Source organism: Corvus hawaiiensis, chromosome 5 (assembly GCF_020740725.1).
Source record: "Corvus hawaiiensis isolate bCorHaw1 chromosome 5, bCorHaw1.pri.cur, whole genome shotgun sequence".
Classification (NCBI taxonomy): domain Eukaryota; kingdom Metazoa; phylum Chordata; class Aves; order Passeriformes; family Corvidae; genus Corvus; species Corvus hawaiiensis.
In genome coordinates, this window is record NC_063217.1 from 57,263,798 (window position 1) to 57,283,658 (window position 19,861).

Here is a 19,861-nt window from a genome sequence, read left to right on the forward strand (position 1 = left end):
GTCTATCTTGTGTAATTCTCTGACTTCGTATAACAGGTTTAGTTTTAGGCAACAAATGGATTTACAGGCTTTGCTGTAGCTTAGGAGAGGGGATAGCTTTTGGGGGGCTTCTACACTGCTCCAGGTTGTGCCCTGACTTGTAAGCTATTTTCCATTCAAGTCAAGGGTACCAGTAAAGAAAGCAGCCACTACACAAATCTGCTATTATTGTAGGTATTTCACATGGCTTAATTTTTCTGGTGAGCTATGATTCAAAGCAGTCTGAACAAAACTAGACAGTGCTGTGCCTGTGTATTTTGGATGCAGCAGATTAACATCATCACTGAGGAAATACAAGGACTCATGGCTTTTTCCCCTTTTATGATTTCTACAGCTTATCAACAAGATGACATTGTACCAGGGCAGTATTCTGGAAGATTACTTTTCATCTTGCAGATCACTGAAGTATATACCCTTTGACTCCACATCTGTCATCACAGCCCAAGACACATAATCTACTCCAAGAGATGAAATAGCTAAAACAAAAAAAACCAAGCCCCCTCAAAAAAACCCCGAAACATCAAAACACCACCACCACCTCTCCAATTTATGAGATCACTGGTCTAAGAAATCTGCCTATAATGCAGCTACCACTATGGATGAAGAGGCTGTGTCAGAGAACTCAAAAAGGGAACGAGATGTAGCAAGGTCAGTCTGAAAAAGTAGTTCATATCTCCAGCAATCACTACAGGACAGGAGTCATTCCAGATCATGAAAGAGGAACTCAAATGCTTGAGGCCTGTTAAGCATAAATTTTGAATGCTCTCTGCGTGCAGTGAAAAGGGATTACTAAAAGGGAAAATAAAATTTAAAAAAATTAAAAAGCAGGGCTTAACTGGGCTATTTTTATAAGGAAAGTGAGGTTGTGACATGTGTTTAAACAACATGCCAAAGTTCTGAGATGGAAGCTGCATCCTGGCCACTCAGAGATCAGAACAGAGAGAACCAATCCAAGTCCTTTGGCTCAAACCAAAGGTGTTCCCCCTCCACAGCTCAAAGATGGCTATTGCACTTTCACTGGCAACTGATCAGATAATATAGGTGTTGGTGAGATGTGTGATGGTCAGATTAACCACCACTGACTGCCACAACCACCACAGCAAACACTCTGTACGTTTGGTCTGGAGAGCAGCGTAAGGGATAGAAATATTTCCAGGCACTGTTCCTGCATCTCTGGCATTTACTCATCTGTGGCATAATACAACTCCTAGGAATATTGTGACATTTTCATTTACTGGGACTATCAGGCAGGACTTTCCAGCTACAACGGCACTGAGAATCTAAAACACAACTGCCAGAGATATATTCAAACCATTAGTTGCTTTAACTGTTAATACTACTAATACTACATAATTATAAAGATTTACAAAACATTTAGCATTTAACTTTCCTGGAGAGGGCTGGAGAGCACCTTTCTGAATAGCTCTTTCATTACATCCTAATTGGTCAGCTCAGTTTAAATACTCATTCTAATTTTCAAGTCAGTGAGGAGGGGTCTTTCTTGAAGAACAATAGTACAGATAGCCTTTGTCCCTAAAGGTGTTATATAAAAAGACAAGTTGTGCTCTATATTCAGCCAATTACATTTATTTTATTTTTTCATCACCTTTTTCCTGTAAAATTTTGCTCCAGTGTCTTAGCACATACACAGAGAATCAGTTGGTTAAAGCTCAAAAAGCCTGATGAGTATTTTAAAAGCAGGGGCCCACAGCTTACATACAGGGAGTCATGTCATTTACAAGCATGCTTCCACTGGCCTGTAATTAAAATGAGATCCTTGGTAGAGCTCACCTTCCATTTAAGCATCAGAAAAACCAGGTAGCCAGATTTTCCAAAGCTCTGCCCTGTGCATTCGGTAACTATTACTGCTGATAGGAGCGCCTGAACCCTTCAGCACTTGTGAAACCTGGCAGCTTACTTCTAGAGCTTGGGTTTCTCATATCAAAAGAACCCAACAGGCCCAAAGAATTACATGTGTCACATTTCACTTAAAGAGTGTCCTGGCTAATAAAAGAGATCAAATTTTTCTGCTACAGCTCTGTACTGGGTTCGCACTGCCAGGTTCTGGGGAGGGAAGGGGCTGGTTACAGGGGTGGCTTCTGTGAGAAGCTGCTTGAAGCTTCCCCTGTGTCTGACAGAGCCAATGCCAGCTGGCTCCAGGACAGACCCATCACTGGCCAAGGCTGAGTCCATTGGTGACTGTGGTAGCACCTCTGGGATAACATATCTAAGAACAGGGACAAAGCTGCTGCTTTGTGAGAGGAACAGCTCTGCAGACAAAGTCAGTGAAGAAAGAGGGGCAGGAGGTGCTCCAAATGCCAGAGCTGAGATTTCCCTGCAGCCCATGGAGGTGAAGCAGCTGTGCCTCTGCAGCCCGTGGAGGTTCACAGGGATCCACTTGCAGCCCGTGGAGGAGGCTGTAACCCCATGCAGAGCCCACACTGGACCTTGATACGGCTCTGTGGAGAGAGGAGCCCACCACACTGGAGCAGGTTTGCTGGCTGGCAGGATGTGTGACCCCATAGGAGGAACACAGGCTGGAGCGGGGGAAGAATGTGAGGGGCCCTCCCTCTGAGGAGGGGGAAGGAGCAGTAGATACAAGGTGTCATGCACTGAACACAACTCCCATTCCCTGTGCCAATGTACTTCTGCAGGGAAGAAGGTAAAGACATTGGGAGCAAGCTCACTTCAGGAAGGAGGGAGGCAGATGGGAGGGTGTTTTTATGATTTGCCTTTATTTCTCATTACCCTACTCTGATTTGAATGGTAATAAATCCATTTTTCCCCAAGAACAAGGAGGAAAAAGTCTGTCTAATGAAGCAGCTAAACTCAGAAAAAGAAACCTTTATGTGTCACCAGAGTTCTTTGTTTCAGAAGTTAAGTCATAATGTAACCTGGGAATTTCAAAGACCTGAGGTGCAAGCAGGGAGAGAAATCAACATCCTGTAAAAAAACCCTACACCATTAGGAAAAGACATAGACAAAATCCTTGCTATTTTCTCTTCTCTTCCCCTCCCACAGGCAAATTTACACCACCTCTCACTCACCATGGGCAAACGGTGTTAAGAGCATTGTGAAGAACAGCAGCTGTGATGACCACATGACTGTGAAGGAGAGCTTGAAAGTATCCCAGCAAACAAGGGTTCAAACAAAAAGGTGAGCGTCCTCCTGCACTTGCTTCCAACACTTCAACTGTTGTTGGCCTTCAATTCACATCCAAAAAGGGGAAAAAAACCCAATCAAAAATAGTAATAAAAAATATCCCACAGCCAGTATCCAGAGTCTGAGACCTAGAAATGAGAAAGGAAAAAAACCTGCAGTTAGTAAAACAGTAAGATAGGTGTTTTCAATCAAGTCTTGATGTGTTTCTTTGCTGCCAGCAGCTGTAAAGGCAAATGTGTCTTCCTCACTCCCTGGCTCTTCAGATTCATGCACACTCCTACATAAAATAACAAATAAAACATAGGCCTGTGCAGAGAACCAGTTACCAGTTGGTGGATAACCAGTGCTCTGCTTCCAATCTCAAAACTGCTCTCCAGACAGCAGTTTTGAACAAAAAAGCTAAGACCTTTCCCTCCCTTTTGCATTTCTGTCATGCCTCCGCTGTGGATACTAACGGCAAGATACCAGGCCAGGCAGTGGGATTAGTAACATAGTTTGAGAGTATTTCCACTGATGATATGCCAAAAAGCCTCTCTTTGTTTGAGGCGACCTGTATGGCTTTTAATCACTGAATCTGGACCAGGCTTTGAATCCAAGTAGAGCCCAAAGTCACCCTTATCCTACAACCAGCCACTTTCTAGTCACTGCCAGCGACTCACTGCTAGTCGAGCTCTGCAGTTATTTATTGTGGAATTAAAAATAATGGTCTTGTCCATCCCACGCGCTTACAGCAAAGAGCGGGGCAATCTGAATCCGTGCTTGACTAGAAACATTCGCTCGTTTAACTGGAGAACATATTCCAGCTTTCCATCATTTTAATCTCTCCAGAAGGGGCTAGATGGCCACAGTGACTCAAACTTGGCAGGAAAAAAACAACTATACAGAGTTAAACCACGGCAGCAGTTTGAAACTTAGCTCCCCACTGACTCTAAAATGATGAGGAAATATGAGGAATTGAAAAGTACTTTACATATCTGTTTTGAACTCCTTAGACTCTGCAGTCTTCACAGTACTGGTCTAATTAAAAATCTCTCCAAAAATCTCTGATCAACAGAAGTTATTCTTCTCTGAGCACAGAAGCTGTTTTTGCCAACTTTTGTTCTTACCCAAAACCGAGTCTGAGCCAAAAAGCTGTATGAAAAAACTGTGCTGCATGCCATTGTGATGTGGGTATATTTCTGAAAGTCTGGCATGACAAAGTGGCCTTTGTTTTGCTGCCTATCTTTACTGATCAACTAAATAAAACCCCACATTGTTCAGAACCAAAGTCTATAAAGAAGCTGCATTTTTTTTTAATAAATATATCTTGCACTGCCAAGATTTTATTCTCTCACTTGACTCTCCTCCCCAGTCTGTCCCTGCAATTTGTTCACTCAAATGTAGCATTTAGTTTCCATAGTTTTTTTTCCTCTCTTGTAAGTGGGGTTTCTAAAAAATCCAAGGTCAATCTGCAGTCAAGTGGCTTCTTTATGGACATCCTTGAAATTAAAACTTTGCTTGAGCTGGGACTAATCAAAATGGTCATTGATAATACTAAAAGTCAGTTTTTCAAACAGAGAAGGGCCTCGTGAATATTTTAAATTGTACATTCTAAACAGTGATCAAGTTTTTCATTTATATTTTAGTAGGCTACCAGTACACATCAAACTACAGCACTGCTATTATTTATGCATGGCATGTTCTATAGCACCCTCTGTAAAGTTTTAAAGTGAGAAGCTTTTTGCGCTACAAAATTTCAAAAGGCGTACAGAGATGGGTGAAAGCTATCCGAGCACAGGTACACTTCCCTGAAGCAAAAGCTCAGTCAGGCAGTGGAGGAGCACAGGTTTGTTTTCAATTTTTATTTGTTTAAACTGCATCAGTTCTGAATAATCTAAGTCTGTTAGAAAGAGATAACATTATGGTGCAGTAAAAGGGTTTTGGGTGTAAACTGAAGAAGCCACAAATTAATTAGGCTCCCTATCCCAGAGAAGGGATAATTGTCAGCAAAATACTTACATAGGGCCCTTTAATTTTTTTTAATCTGTCTATACATTCCTTCATGAGAGGATTCTAGGAATTTTTTTCTATTATCTCATGGGCTGAGGATGAATGAGCAAAGGATTCACATGCCCTCTGCAAAGTCCAAACACTAATTTTTGGGAACTAATGTCTTGGAACTACCAGAGCCACAGGTAAACATCTTATCCTCCTGGAAAGTACATTATTGAGTCACAAAGCTCCTGTGCAAAAGAGACAACAGGACTAGCTCATCACTATGAATCATTTACTCCAGTTGTAAATCTGACCAAATACTTTCTGTCCCACCATCCTTCCTGCCAGAGGAGAACACGCCAGAGCCATGGCCTGTCAGGTGGTGTCTGCACACCCTGGCTGGCACCACCTTGTCCTCAAACTTGCTTCTGCAAAGCCTTCAACCCCTTCAGCTTAAGCTCACACACAAATACTACCAAATACACAATGTGTCTGGAGACATGCCAGCTGTGTTTAACAACACAGGGCACCACTAGATTAACCAAATACATTGGAATGCTGCAAAATTCTGGGTGGGTTTGTATTTCACGTAATCAAATAATCACTGTGTGTTTGTGAACTGGGTATCTGCAGGGAAACAGCTACATAGGAAATGAGCACAACAACCATTTTTCTTAATGGTCACTCAACACCCACAAGCAGCATTGTAAGACACAGAAAGAGGCCTACAAAACAAAATTCACTTCATCTTTGGATTACCTCCAGGTAAAGCACAGCCAAAGAGGGGAAACTAGAGAAAACAGTTCACTATCTGTGAACTGTTCGGTGAGGAGTGGTACACATTTATTGATGCAAGACAGGGATACACTATCACAGTGAAAAATTTAAGGGCTTGACTTAAGGGGTTTGAACTTTAACCACAAAGATGATGCAGCCTGCATTGATTTAAGAGAAAGTTCTTCTGCTCACTGACCTTTATGCCCAAAGGGCTGCCCCAACACCTTCACAGTCTGATCTGCTGCATCACCCAAACCAGAACTGCATGCTGGCAGTTCCCAAAAATCCAGCTAAAAGTGCTACTGACAGAATAGGAGAAAGCTAAATAAAGGAAACTAAGGCCTCATAGTGAAGAGATGAGCAGTGAAGTATTCATCAAGGCGTTGCTCATAAAAGAGCATTATAGATACACTGACAAACTCAACATCTACCCAAGTCTGTTCTTCAGCAGTTGATGTCAAGCAGCACATGGAGCATTTTCTGCGCTCATCTGTCGACAGTCTACAGGGAGGGTGAAAGAGAAAAGGAAACCAGTTCACGTGGTGAGCAAACAGATAGGCTGAATTCAAAGCAGAACTCAGAGCAGTGCAAGCCAAACCTGTCAGAACTCCATTTAATTACTGCCTCCTTCCAAACACAAGCAATTGCACCTGCACAAAGCTCTACACTACCCTCCTCACACAGCAAAAGCTGCTTCGGGTATCCAGAGTTTTCTGGGCACTTGGGGTACAGCCAGGGGAGAGGCCAGAGTGTCTTACAGAGAGGCGCATTAGCAAAAGCCAGATAGAAATGCTGGGGTTTTCATATCCAGTTTTACTTGCAGCAATTTTCTCCCCACCTCTGAAAATGTGCATAGCAGAACTAGCTTAAACAAATCAAGGATACAAGGACTGCTTTATATTTCTTAATAGAAAAGATTCCGACACTTACTCTCCTCCTTTGGCAAAAGTCACCTACTAAGTAGAAAATAAGTGTGATGTTTCAAACAAATATTGATTAAAGTCACTATTTACAAGGGGAAAAGCTGGGAAGTAATTAAACTCCTTGAAGCTGATGGTCCAAGCTGGAACCATGGGTGTAATTCCCCATTCTAAGCATCTGCTACTTGAGATAATTTATTTCAGGCAACATATTCTGAATTTTGCTAAGATAGGGAAGAGAATTAACCCCAGAAAGAAAAAATAAGACATGCAATCTCTGCAAAATTAAATTAACTGCAATTTATTGTTAGAAAATTTCTTTAACTAAGAGAATGAGCTGTATTTCCACTCCCATTATGAATGGCTAAACAAAAGAATTGCTGCAATACATTTGGCCATAAGTTGTTTGCAAAACACATCTTTTTTTTTTTTTTTTTTTTTTGGGCAACATTACTAAAAGGAAAGGTTTTGCTCCTCCAACCTCTTTCCACATTTATCCTATTTCAAATCCCCTTCCCTGTCACGTTTTCAGGATGTGGCTCCCTGGTCACTTTGTGATGGCAGCAACACAACCTGCCATGTAAAAGGTCACACAGACTTTAGCAACTGTATAACACAGGGGGAGCAGGGCAGGAGCAGGCTGCACTCCTGGCATTTCCACATGCACTTTCACTCAGAGCCACTCACTGAAGTTCCTCCTACAGGGACATGCTCATTAATGGATAGGTCTTTCTATGTGTTTTTTAAGAAGTCAGGAACATATTTCTGAGACACTGAATTATCTGTAAACTTTTATCTCTGTCTGCATTCAGCCCAGGGGAATGTTCATCCTATACCACAAATACTTCTGAAATCAGAGTTCTCACTGAGTTCAGAAATAAACACTTTTGGTTCTCAAAATCATGAGTTGTCCATGGCTTTCAGCTCTTCACTTCAAGTTTACCAGATGTGAGGAAGCACTGTGAAAGAGCCAGTGAGCCTTCTTAGGGTGCCAGGACTTGCCAGCCTGTGGTTCAAACTGCTCACACCTACGTCCTCTTTCTGTACTGCAGACACTGCTGCTGCTCTCACACCTCTGCTGGGGCTGTAAACTCTGAGGGAAACACTTCAACCCTCTCACCCAATATGTGCAAAATGACATGGTATTTCTAAGTCACTTCTTCCAAGAAAGATTTAAAATGTGAATTTGCACCTCTATTACACTGAGTTGCCATTCCTGTACATTAATATTCATTTCGTCCATATTGTTTGAAAACCCAAAACCATTCTGCCTGTTATTTCCTCCCTTATACCTGATGTAGCACTCTGGAAAGTAATTTTAAAAACCTTAAAAACAAGCTACAATGATAGCAAGGTCTAACAAGTTTGTGTTTATCCTGGATTCTTCGGTATCATTGCAGTGCTACTTACACTTCCCTGAGGGGAGTGGCCGGGGCAGCAAGGAGCCACTCTCAGCTCAAACCAAGCTCATCAATCACCTGTTTAGGCTATAATTCAAAGTGACAAAGAGCTCTTTCGATGTTCTGCGGGATTTGCTGCAAAATAACTCTCAAGTGTTAACTGAGTTAATTCATTTTAGATTAATCAAGCCTTTGATAAAAGCACACCCGAATACAGACTGGCTGAATATAGTGGCTTTTTTTTTTTTTTCCTGTGTAGGTGAAATAGAGGCTTTTGCGCTGCTCCAGAGGTCAAAAGGGGAACTTGAGCTATCAGCTGCTTGTTGGTTTTCCCATTCAATCCAGAATCAAAGCAATTTCAGCAGAAAATGATAATTATACTAATAGTGAAGCCATTCACACATCTTGTGACTACACATGGAAGGATGGGGAGAAGGAACAGACAGAGAAAAGTTAAGAGCCTTGGAAATATGGTCCAGAAGCTTAGAAAGAATGTACTAAATTGTACATCTGAAAATCACAGCTACTGAACGTTCCAGACTTTCTTTAAGTGCCTGCTGGTTATCCTTGGCAATATACTTCATTACAGATTTAAGAGGAAAGTACACCATTCACAAGGTCCCTGCGTGTGTGCAAATATATGATAACACATGCAAAATTTCAAAAGGTGCAGAGTATCATGCGAGGATGTGGTAAAATATGCAAATGTTTGTATTGCATTACCCCCTGAGATCAGCGGGCTTTCTGAAAACGGATTACAAAAAACTTGGTACTCTTGCTGGTTAAGCACCACCTGCTAAAGCAGCTCACAGCTGGCAAGAAGCATCTCAGTCCCTCCACTCCAAACCCATCAGGGCAAAAAAAAAAACCCTGTAAGTCTTGGGAAAAGCTGTGCAGCTCTTCAGACAAGCTGCACAGCACCATAGACTTCTGACCACTTGAAACAGTCCTATGTCATCATTGTATACAGCAATTATTACAACAATGCTCCAGAAAATTTCAGGGAGGTGTTAAGATATTTCTCAAAAATTTATTATACCTACATAATGCACCCGTCTTTCTCAAATGTTTCAGTTTATAGCACATCTTTATAGAGGGAAAATAATGCATAGGCAAGCTCTCTTCACACTACTGCCAACAGTTATGATTTCAATGCAAAACTCAATATGTGGCAGCTCCTTGCAATAATAAAAATTTCAGCTTTCTTTTCAAGTAAATTTCTCCTTGCAAAGAAAAACAGGACCCAAACACAGCTCAGAGGCTCAGTAAAACTGATGGTAAATAAACAGAATTCAACATATTTGATTTGAAATTCACATGACTTGTAAGCAAATCTCAGATTTTTTTTTTTTTCGTTTCCTGTGAATGATTCAGGATGTTGAAAGTCTGGATTTGACAATACTCTCACAATGCTTATTTGCATTCCACAGAGCCTTCAGCAATTCTGTGACAAATAAAACATGTGTGGTGCGTGCACTGAAAATGCAGACAAGCTTATCACCAGGGTCAGCATAATTTTAATCTCCCTTTGCTACCACAAACTCATCTTATATTTTGAGGCATATCACCTCTCCCACACATACTGGCCCTGTTTCTCCAAGTGCCTTACCAGGGCTGTAATTGTGATGGCACAGATCCTGCACCAGGTCTTACTTTAATGTGAGGAAGTGACAGCCTCCAAGGAGAAAATCAGCCAAAGGAAGTGACAGAAAATTCCATGAGAGTTCAAACTGGGGAAGTGAAGTGTGATATTGGGACCAGAGGAGGAATACCCCTAAATGCTTCTGGATGCAGCCTTTAAAATATTTTTCAATATTCTTTTATCCTCCCTATCTCTCTCTCTCCCTGCTCTGTCTCCTTCATATCAGCTGTAATTTTTTTCCTTTCCTCTTCCTGGCAGGTAAGGACCTCTTTAACTTACACTGCCCCAGATGGAGCAGCAGCTGCAGATCTATATAGAGTTTAGTGACATTTACCTTCACTACAAGGATGGGATTTCTTGCTGGGGTGTGTAGGGGAATGCAGGCAGGAGCCATTTCTCCTTTGCCTGAATTCATCAGGAGGCAGCCCAGAGCTCCTATTAGTGGCCTCCTTCCCTCCATGCTTCAGCCAGGAGCAGCTGTTTGCTCCCCAAAAGTAGTGTTATGCCAGAGAAGTTTTTTACTTACAAAGATGATAGTGGACCACTTTTTGTGAGCTCTGTAGTTCAGAAAGGGAGGAAAGGGCTGCCTTGTGTCCACCCTGGGGCACTCTCCTTTCACAGCCCAGTTGGCCCCACAGTTCTTTGGCTCTGAAGGCTAAAGAGCACAGCTGAAGACATCTTTAGCTACACAGAACCGAGCACTACTGAGCTGAAGCACAAAGCCTGCCCCCTTTGATGGCTTGGTTCATGGGACCCAACAGATAGCAACACATGCACCAGAAACACCAGGATCATGACTGCACTTCTTGTAGGAAGCAGGACTTTTGACAGTGCTGGGTTTCCTCAGCCTTTGACTCACTCCAGCTTCAGTCACTACTTGCAAATATGACTATATGCAGTAATAAAACAGGGGAAAGGTACCACTTGACTGAGGAACTGCAATGAAAACAGCAAGAAAGCTGTAATCTATTTCCTAAGTGTAAAATGTGCATCCAGTGCATTTTTTATCCTGTCTTGCTAAGTATTCTCTTCTCAAATGGATGGTAGCAGATATTATTTGTTTTGCTGTAAGAAAGTGTAATTTTCTTCACTTTTTGTGCTGATTTGGAAGTTAACATGCAGTATAAGGAGGGATAATAGCTTTTCCCATTGAAAATGTACTGCTCTTGAAAGACTTAGAGTAACAACAAGAAACCACCTTACACACAACTCTGTGCATACATGCACAATATCAAGGGGAACAAAAATCGCTAGTAAAAGAGATTAATGGCAAAAGCCAGGTGAATAACACATTTTTAAAGGAGAGTTTATCTAGGAAAAAGATAAGTTTAATTGTCTTTCAGACCTGTTATGATGTAATAAATGTCTATTAATGTTTAGCAGCAAATTGGCTTTTAATGATCATTGCTATTTTTAGCTGGTGGGTGACACGTAGTTTAAATATAAACCAGATTTATGTTTTACACACCAGGATGACTTTCTCAGATGACTCTCCTTGATTTAACCTCTTCACACCCCACAAGACATTTAATATAATTTTATTTCTAATAGACTGTGAGCCAATAGGATTATATTTGGTACTACTGATGTTTTCAATGAGAAATAAAATCAATGAGGTTTATGCTGAAGATAAGTGTAAGTGATTAGTTAAGTGTAAGTGGCTTGGAAAATATTAGGAGGGCTACATTATTCAAGCAAATTATGCAAATTAAAAAAGACTCTGGATTGAAGTAGAATCTATGAAAAACTCCTGACCTTGCTGTGTTGGAAAAAATCTTAGCTAGAATTTGGGGTTTTTTTGGGAGTACCTCAAAAATGAGCATTAGTAGGCGAGAAATTTTGTCACATTTTTCAACACAAGCAGTCAACCTTAAACATTCATACCTACAAGGAAAAAATAAAAAAATCCTCTTTTTAGACCTAGAGACAAAGAGCAGCCCAGTAGGTTGCTAGGAGAAAAATAAACAGCACTTGATGTAGTGTAAAAAGAGCGGGCAAGCGAGGCAAAGCCCTGCACATGCTGACTGGGAAAGCAAGACAGGAACACAGAAGCAGCATTCTGCATCATTTAAAAAAAAAAAAAAAGAAAAAAAGTAAGAGATATGCATACTGAAGTATAAAGGTTGCCTCTAAATTTCTAGGTGTGGTATTCTCCAATGAGTTGCACACACAGAAACAATAGCAAAAGCAATAGCCCAAATTACTGAACAAGAAGTATTTACAGTTCCTTAAAGCAAATGTCTGTGTTGTAATAACCAATAGCCTGCTTTTCCACATTTTACCATGTTAATGAAGTCTGTTGCACATTAATCAAGAGTCGAACCTCTTTGATCTTTGGAGAGGAAAATAAAGAGAGATTCAATTATTGCACTCATTTTCTGCACAGATACTTTTGTTATTACTTATATTCTGCTAACAGAGGTCACCATCTCACCTAAAGCCTAGTTACAAAAGGTCCTGGGCATTCTCACAGCAAAACACAGCTTTCTTCCTCCTTCCCCTTTCCTCACTCATATTATCCAATCAACAAAGAATGGCAGGAAAACACTCCTCTGTAGAGAGAGGGGCTGGGGATTTCCATGTGTGCCCTTCAACTCTGAAATCAAGCTTCAGCCAGTAAGTGGACCATTTCCAGCCAACTTTGATAACCAGTCATACATACTCAACATCTCCCTTAAGCCCTGCAGAAGCAGCCCTTCAGAACTGCACCCAGTCCAATCTCTAAGGAAAATACCTCTCAAACACAAGCTGGAAGACTGCAACTTTTTTTGATCTCCTTCCTAATGAGGAGCATCGTATCACTACACACAACAGTGACTTCAAATCTGAAAGGGCCACTGCGTTACAGATGAGAGTCAACACTTCTCCTATAAAGGAAACATTTTATACAAGAAGCTCTGGATGGATAAAATATTTATATAATACAGATCACACACACTCTCTTCCCTTCTGAAGTGAAACAAAGGCCAGATATTTCCAGCTGAAACTACAAGAGGGATCTTAACTAAACAGAACATTTAAACCTGGATGGAATTTCACCAGGGGCTTCCAGCTGAGGCCCCCACTCTCACTTCACAACTTCGCATCATCACAACATATATGGTAACCAGCTCTTCTCCAAAGTAACTAGCACCTTAACTCTTGCAAAAGGTATTTTTAAAGGCCAAACGCATGCTTTTTGCAAAAGAAAAGCAAGCTTTGCAAAAGAAAATCTTACTCCAGTAAGCAAGTATGCTTTTTTAATGGGTACTATCAAGTTTTCAAACAGTAAAATACTTGGATGAGTGAAAGGCTAAAATTAATTAATTCCTTGAGTGCTTTCTAGCAGAAATTAATTGTGAGGACGATCAGGACAAACGTGCTTTTTAGGAGAATTGTCTTGGGTGCTGAGTAAGGAATGTGAGATACTTGTCCTCTTTTCATGCCTCATAGCTGAGGATCAGTAGCAACCACCTAAAGAGGAAATACGCCTGTTCTGAAATTTGCCTATATAGGATGTGCCTGCCTCTGTAAGCCTCAAACACATTTCTTAATGACCCATTACATAGTAACAACCACTGAGAGGTCCATAGGAAAACTGACAGCAGACTTTACCACAGAAGGTTATCTTAAGTCCCAGAAAATGATTCGGTGTCATGTAAAGAATGGGGAGGAGGAAACCCCAAGTTTAACCCTGAAAATTCTTCAATGCCTTTTTCCCCCCAAATAAACTTGGGGGGAAACTTGGGAGTCCTACTTGACTCTCTCTGAAATCATGGGATTTTAATTTATCTTTCAGCTAAACTACTGCTGGACTAGAGTGACTGCATTCAATAACAATGCTCTCATTTGTAGTCTGTCCAACTGAAGCAAAAACTTCTATAACATTTTACATTTTAAAGTATGCATTGAATTCAGAATAATCAAAAAATGATTGTAAACATTCAGCTCTGTCACAGGTATCTGGCAAAATCAAATACCATCAAATACAGTCAGACTGGCTGTACCACTAGTAACTCTGCAATGAGCTTAGTTACTCAGCTTCCACTATTTATAAGGAAACAGCAAATAACCTCATTTCCATATACCTGAGTATAACAGCTGTAAAATTTCCAGTAACACCTTTACTTGTGGTATGCAAGTCCACTTCTGATTTTGGTCTTAATGCCTTGCTTCCTCCTAGATGAAAAGTGAGATGTCTCAGTAGTCAAGGAGTAACATTTAATTGCAGGAGTCACATTCAATTCCAAAGAAGAAATTAAGCACCTCTGGCAAGTAGAAGGCAAGATAATTAATCTGATGCATGGGCCTGTCTCTTGTGATATTTTGCAGGGGATTCTGTAAATACCAAAATGTAGCTATGTTTGAAAGGTAACATGAATTTGGGGGGGAAGAGGGAGAATTCTGGCAACTCCTGAAATGTTCCCTGTGAAAGAAAGACCCCATTTCTCATGCCTCTGCAGGAGAAGGTTTCAAAAGCACTTCTGCTCTAATGCTAGCTCATCTGAGGTCACTGGCAAAATGTTGCTGATGGCTGAAGGAAGATGTACAATCAAGAGAGAGCTTTTGAAAACATTGCCCTAAGCCTAGTAAGCAGCAAGTAAAACCTTTGTTATTTAAGGTCATAGCTGGAAGTGAAACTGCAATAAAGTACTTCATTTGATTATGTGAAAGGCAATCCACTGTAAACAACAAACAACAACTCTTTACTACATCTTTACTTTGACTTATTTTACTGTAAGTGGACTAAGCACTGTGGTTTATAAAACAAGGGGATAAATGACAGAGAGACATCAACCCTAAATATTTTGCTAAAGAAATCACTCTTCTGTTCATTTTGTTCTCCCTATAAGGGAGATTCACAAGGGTAAAGCAGAAACACTGGGCTTCAAAAGTAACCAAAATTGGCAAATTGTGCAGAAAGATAGATAGTGTCATTGTTTAGCACTTGGCACCAGTGTGGATCTGAGCAAGCAAGAACACAGATTGCCTGTGATGGGAAAATCTATCAAATATAGGAGAGCCAACTGACGGCTAAAAATCTAACATTAAGATCCTTTCATTCATTGCTTACCTTACATTTACATCAGTTTCATTCCCAAAGCAAAGGGACCCCAAAGAGGCAGTATCTGAATTGAAAGAGAACTGTATTTCAGCTAAGAGCAAGATCATAACCTTCTGTTGATCCAAACTTACCATCAAGGAAAAAGCTCAATATCTGAAATTAATTTTCCCCAAAGTAACGTTTTTCCATTTGAGCTTTGCCCATACTGTTACAGAAATATGGAGGCAAGACTTAAATGTGTTTTCTGACAGCAAGAAGGGGTAATTTGCTCCCTGGCATCAGTGTCCCATCTGACCACACAATCCAACACTGCCTTTGCCCAAAGCTCCCTCGCAGTGCAAACACAGCCAGTACAGTTCAGCAGTGCATCATACACAAGCCCACAGAGCGAGGTCCCAGCCAGGGCTGTCTCATTATGGAAGAAAACAGAAATAGCATTCCTAAATTGGATGCGATCACCAGGAACAATTTAGCATCAAATGCTTCAGAATCTGCATGTAAAAAGCCAAAGCACTGCATGCCAGTACATTTCAGGCTGTAGATAGCCTTAGGGTGAGAGAGCAGGAGAGTCCAAACGGGACAGTTTGCCATCAGAAACTTACCAGAGTTCATGCATTATTTCTTCCTGCTGTGGGGCTCAGATTGGCAGAGTGAAGGGGGGGAGGGGGAGGGTCAGATGACCCAAACAAGCACCTTGTCACAGCTTCAGTGACAGCTAGAGGGAAAAAGCAATGTTTGGCAAAGAGCTCCACTAATGTCAGAGGCTGAGTCTTCACCACTGAGGGTCTTGTTGAGTGCCACAGTCACATACTGACAGCACGAAACTAAAATGCCTTTCCATGCTAATCAGGTTGGGAAACTTCTAGGAGTTTCTCCCCCTCCTACAACTGCCCTTCTTTTTAAAAAACTCCAGTATTGAGACTAACACAGTCCCCTCCAAACACAAGAAAATCGGGTGGTTTCACAAGCCTGAGGTCTTTACAATACACATCACTTGAAGAGGAAGGAGTTAATGAACTCAGAGACAAGGAAATCATGCCGGGTTACCCAGCGGCAGAACTGAATTTCACTCTGAGGCACCAGAGATCCCTGACTCACATGACTGGGTATATCAGGACTGCTCAACCAACCTGCACATATCAAGGGAAATCCTGACAAAGTTACCTTTCTCTCCTCCTTGAGAATTAAAATTATGTAAGCGCTCCCTTCAGAACACAAAAAAACCAGATTTGCTCTTACCCCAGCACTTCTGATCCAAATGACCTTTTTCTGAATTTTACAATTGCCTGAAAATAGTTATCAATTTCCATATTTTTTTAAATTAGTTTTTCCTATTACCCAGTTAGAAATTACTTTTTTTGATAATGTTTCAATCCATGGAACCTCATTTTAAGAGACTAAGGTGCTCTTAACAGAAGATTTCAGTTGTGTTGGAACATTCTGGCTGATATACGATTTTGATTAAGAAAGTCAATTTGCTGGAGAAAATAGTATCCCTGCATTTTCTTTCCCCTTCTCAAAACTGCCAGTAACTTAAAGCAATTTTTCCTCTACTCAGAGGAGAAGGTATGTGCAATGTGATCACTCAGATCACTGCTGCATAAAATGGCCAGGCCACTAGGCAGCCTTCTATGAGCTGAGAGGAGAAACAGGAGTAACCACCATTCTGCTGAAAAGGAAGGCTGCTGCTGGAAAGCTCTCCATGTCCCTGATTCCCCAGTCATTTCTGCTGTGCTTCCCTCAGCAAAAGGGCAAGGCTCTTCTCCCCCATCCTCCTGCACTGCAAAATCCACACACATTTTCAGGTGAACTTTTGCCTGCTACCAAATGTACTTCAGCCTGCAGATGCTCCTCCTTTTAAATATCCAGAATCTCCATCCCATGGGGCTCAGCCCCAAACCCACTGAGACTTTTCCCTCAGAAACACTGCCATGAGTTCAAGCCTTTCATTACTGTCAGTAAAGGCAAGACTGAGAGGAGCTAGTAAGTCGAGAAGAGCTGAGGACAGAGACCTCCCTAGAATTCCCTTTATAATTAATTAGAAGATAGCCACAATTAAACCAGAACAGCTAGTCAGACAGTGGGGCTGCTCCCTGGTGGCAAACTCACAGGTACCAGCAGTAAGGATGAATGCAATATCCTCTTTGGTCCACCCCACCAACTTCAGCATTCCTGGTGCCTTCGGCAGTGAAGAGAATCAAGAAGTGGAGCATGTGCCAGCACTGCCATCCTCCAGTGCCACACAGTTAGTTCAAGCACCTTCCTCTGCAAGGCTCTCTTGCATTTCAGCTCCCTCTACATAGTTTCCTACCTGCCTTAGAACACATTCACCAGCATTTAGCTTTCAGACAAGTGAGGTGCCAGACTGGAGTGTGCTTCCACTGATCTTTCTCTGACCTAGTCTGGGCCTTGCTATTCTCATCCACAAATGATTGGTAATAGAGAGGTAGCATCAGAGTCTTCCCTACCACACATGGCACCACTGGCCAAGCAAACACTAGAGCTACAAAGCTCATGTCAGGAATAATTGGGAGTAAAGCTCAGGCTTGCCTTTCAAAAAAAAAAAAAAGAAAGAAAGAAAGAAAGAAAGAAAAAGGAGTGAATCCCGAAACGGTTAGCATAGTATAGTACTTTTGATCCATAGGACTTCCTTGTGCCTTCCTCTCCACAGCATTACACTACCTATCCTTGCAAAAACAGCCAGCACCTTTGATTCATTTTAAAATACTAATCTTCCAGTCAGCAGCAGGGTTTTATCCAGTTTAACTGAAAATGTCAGGCAGGCAGGTTCACCCTACCTAATGAAATCACTGTCACGTACATAGTGTTTCAGAGAATACCTGCAGTCCACACTTAAGACTAAACCAGGACTTAGTGTTCCTCATAGTCCTTCAGTGTCTCTACATTTTCTCACTGTAATTTGAATCAGCAAAGTTCTTGTGAAATGCAGCAAGCCCCAACCCTTAAAACGCATTCCTTTATCTCCTTAACCATAGACTGTCTAAAAAGGCTTCCCATATTAAGAAAAGGGACAAAGAGGAATGCTCAGGAACACCACCACATGGTTATCAGAGGCAGGACAGAAATAATTGCAGGGATAACCAGCAAAGCTGGAGCTCATCTTCACAAAGCCAATAATTGTGTCCGTAAGGCCAGCAATTTCAAAGGCAGCCTGCATGAAAATCACTATGAAATGAAAACATGAAACTTGTGTCTCTGTGGTGTAAAGCAAAGCTATGCTGTACCCACAGTGAGAAAATTAAATCAATACTGTTCAGGGGCAATATTGGGAAGCCACTAACCGAACAAGCAGCAACGTGAACCTATTGATTCTGTACAGCTATACTTCCACACTCCTTTTCTTCACCTTCTGAAACATTTCCATCACCTTGCATAATATAAAACTGGAGACTGAAACTCCTAATTAATACTTCCCAAAAACCTGAAGTCAAAAATCAGACAATTACAATGACCCCTGGCAGCATTAAATGTTTGTCAAAACACATTAAGAACAAAAAAAATTTTTTTTGGTTATTCTGCTTCTTTTAAATTATCAGGCTGAACACTTAGATACGACAACCTCAGGCAACTCAGCAAGGCTACCTGGATGGGTTTGTGACATGCACTGCCTGACTGGAAACTGCTCCTGCTGAGCACACAGGAACCCAGACAAAGCACATCACTAAGTCAGGGCAAAACCAGGCAAAATGAATGCCTGGGCTTATTTTAATGTGCATCCAGACAGATAAGCCTGTCAACCACTGGAGACTCACATGTCCCTGGTTCTCCTTTGCAGCCAGGTGAAAGACTTCTGGGGACACACTTACCTTCCTCTCCCTCCCCCCCACTGCTCCCCTGGTCTCAGGGTGAAAACCGGGGCAGGATTAGAAAAGAACTGGGGGATAAACACATTGGTAAAACAATAAATACCAGCTAGACAGCTCAGAGGGTCAGGAGATGTTTAGGAAGATTACAAGTTCAAAGACCACAGCAGCAGCAAGTACTGACAGATACAGTGCACTGTTCCTTCTGAAAAGTATATGCAAGTTGCACACATAAGTTGTACATAGATACAGTTTTTCATACAAAACTTTAAATTTTAACTTTTTTTTTTTTAAAGTCCTGGAACATGAAAACATCTTACTACTGCTTTCCTATGGCAGAATGCATCCCCCCAGAGTGCTGACGAGGAGACCTGGCGTCAGAGGCCTCCAGAGGGATTTCCTTAGCAAGTTAGAGATTCAGGGCTTTTGGCAGAAGCAGCAGGGGTAGCAAGAGGCTGCACAGGAACCCCACCAGCTTCCCAGTAGCACCTCAAGGGAAGCCCTGAGTGGTCAGTGAGGCCACTTCCTGGCCTTACTCCCTCCCCTTCTGGTGGAGGGCAGTAGCACCTCTGGACACCAGGACCTTCTCTTTGGGGCTGCGCACCATCCCCAGGTGGTGTGGGTCCTACCCCACAGCCTCCACCAGCAGGGTCCCTTGCCCCTGCAACCACTCCTGATCCCAGGGCTTTCCTTTGATGACCCTCAAGAAGCCGTTCTCCTCCCCCCACACACCTTGCAGCTCAGCCCCCATGGTGACCCTAGTGCTAAGGCTCTCAGAGACCCAGCAGCGGAGACACAGATCCCTAATGCTGGTTTCAGACCCCAGTCCAGGGCCTATTAGCTTGACCAAGAGCCCATTAAATTGCTAAGGCAGATTTTAGGCCATGCAGACAGGAACAATGGTTTGCAGAAGATTCTTTATCTGGGACTGAATGCCTTGAAGCCATCACAGAGCACCAAAGTGCCCCAGCAGGCCAAAAGCTGTGGGGAGAACATGGCTGCTGTCCTTCAGCAAGTGAAGAGGTCAGACTGCATTTAAATAGTCAAGCAGCACCTACAGAGGTACTCTAGAAACAACA

At 41.9% G+C, this 19,861-nt stretch overlaps 1 protein-coding gene across 26 annotated transcripts in view; it reads right to left on the reverse strand.

The window, feature by feature from the left end:
* Positions 1–19,861, reverse strand: part of ADGRL3 (adhesion G protein-coupled receptor L3) — a 489,712-nt gene that overhangs the window by 310,076 nt on the left and 159,775 nt on the right. For all 26 annotated transcript variants that reach the window (XM_048303590.1, XM_048303593.1, XM_048303575.1 and 23 more), the window contains one exon: positions 3,087–3,329. In XM_048303590.1, the coding sequence (XP_048159547.1) occupies positions 3,087–3,141 (55 nt within the window). In that variant the 5' untranslated portion in view covers positions 3,142–3,329. The remainder of the gene's footprint in view (positions 1–3,086; positions 3,330–19,861) is intronic.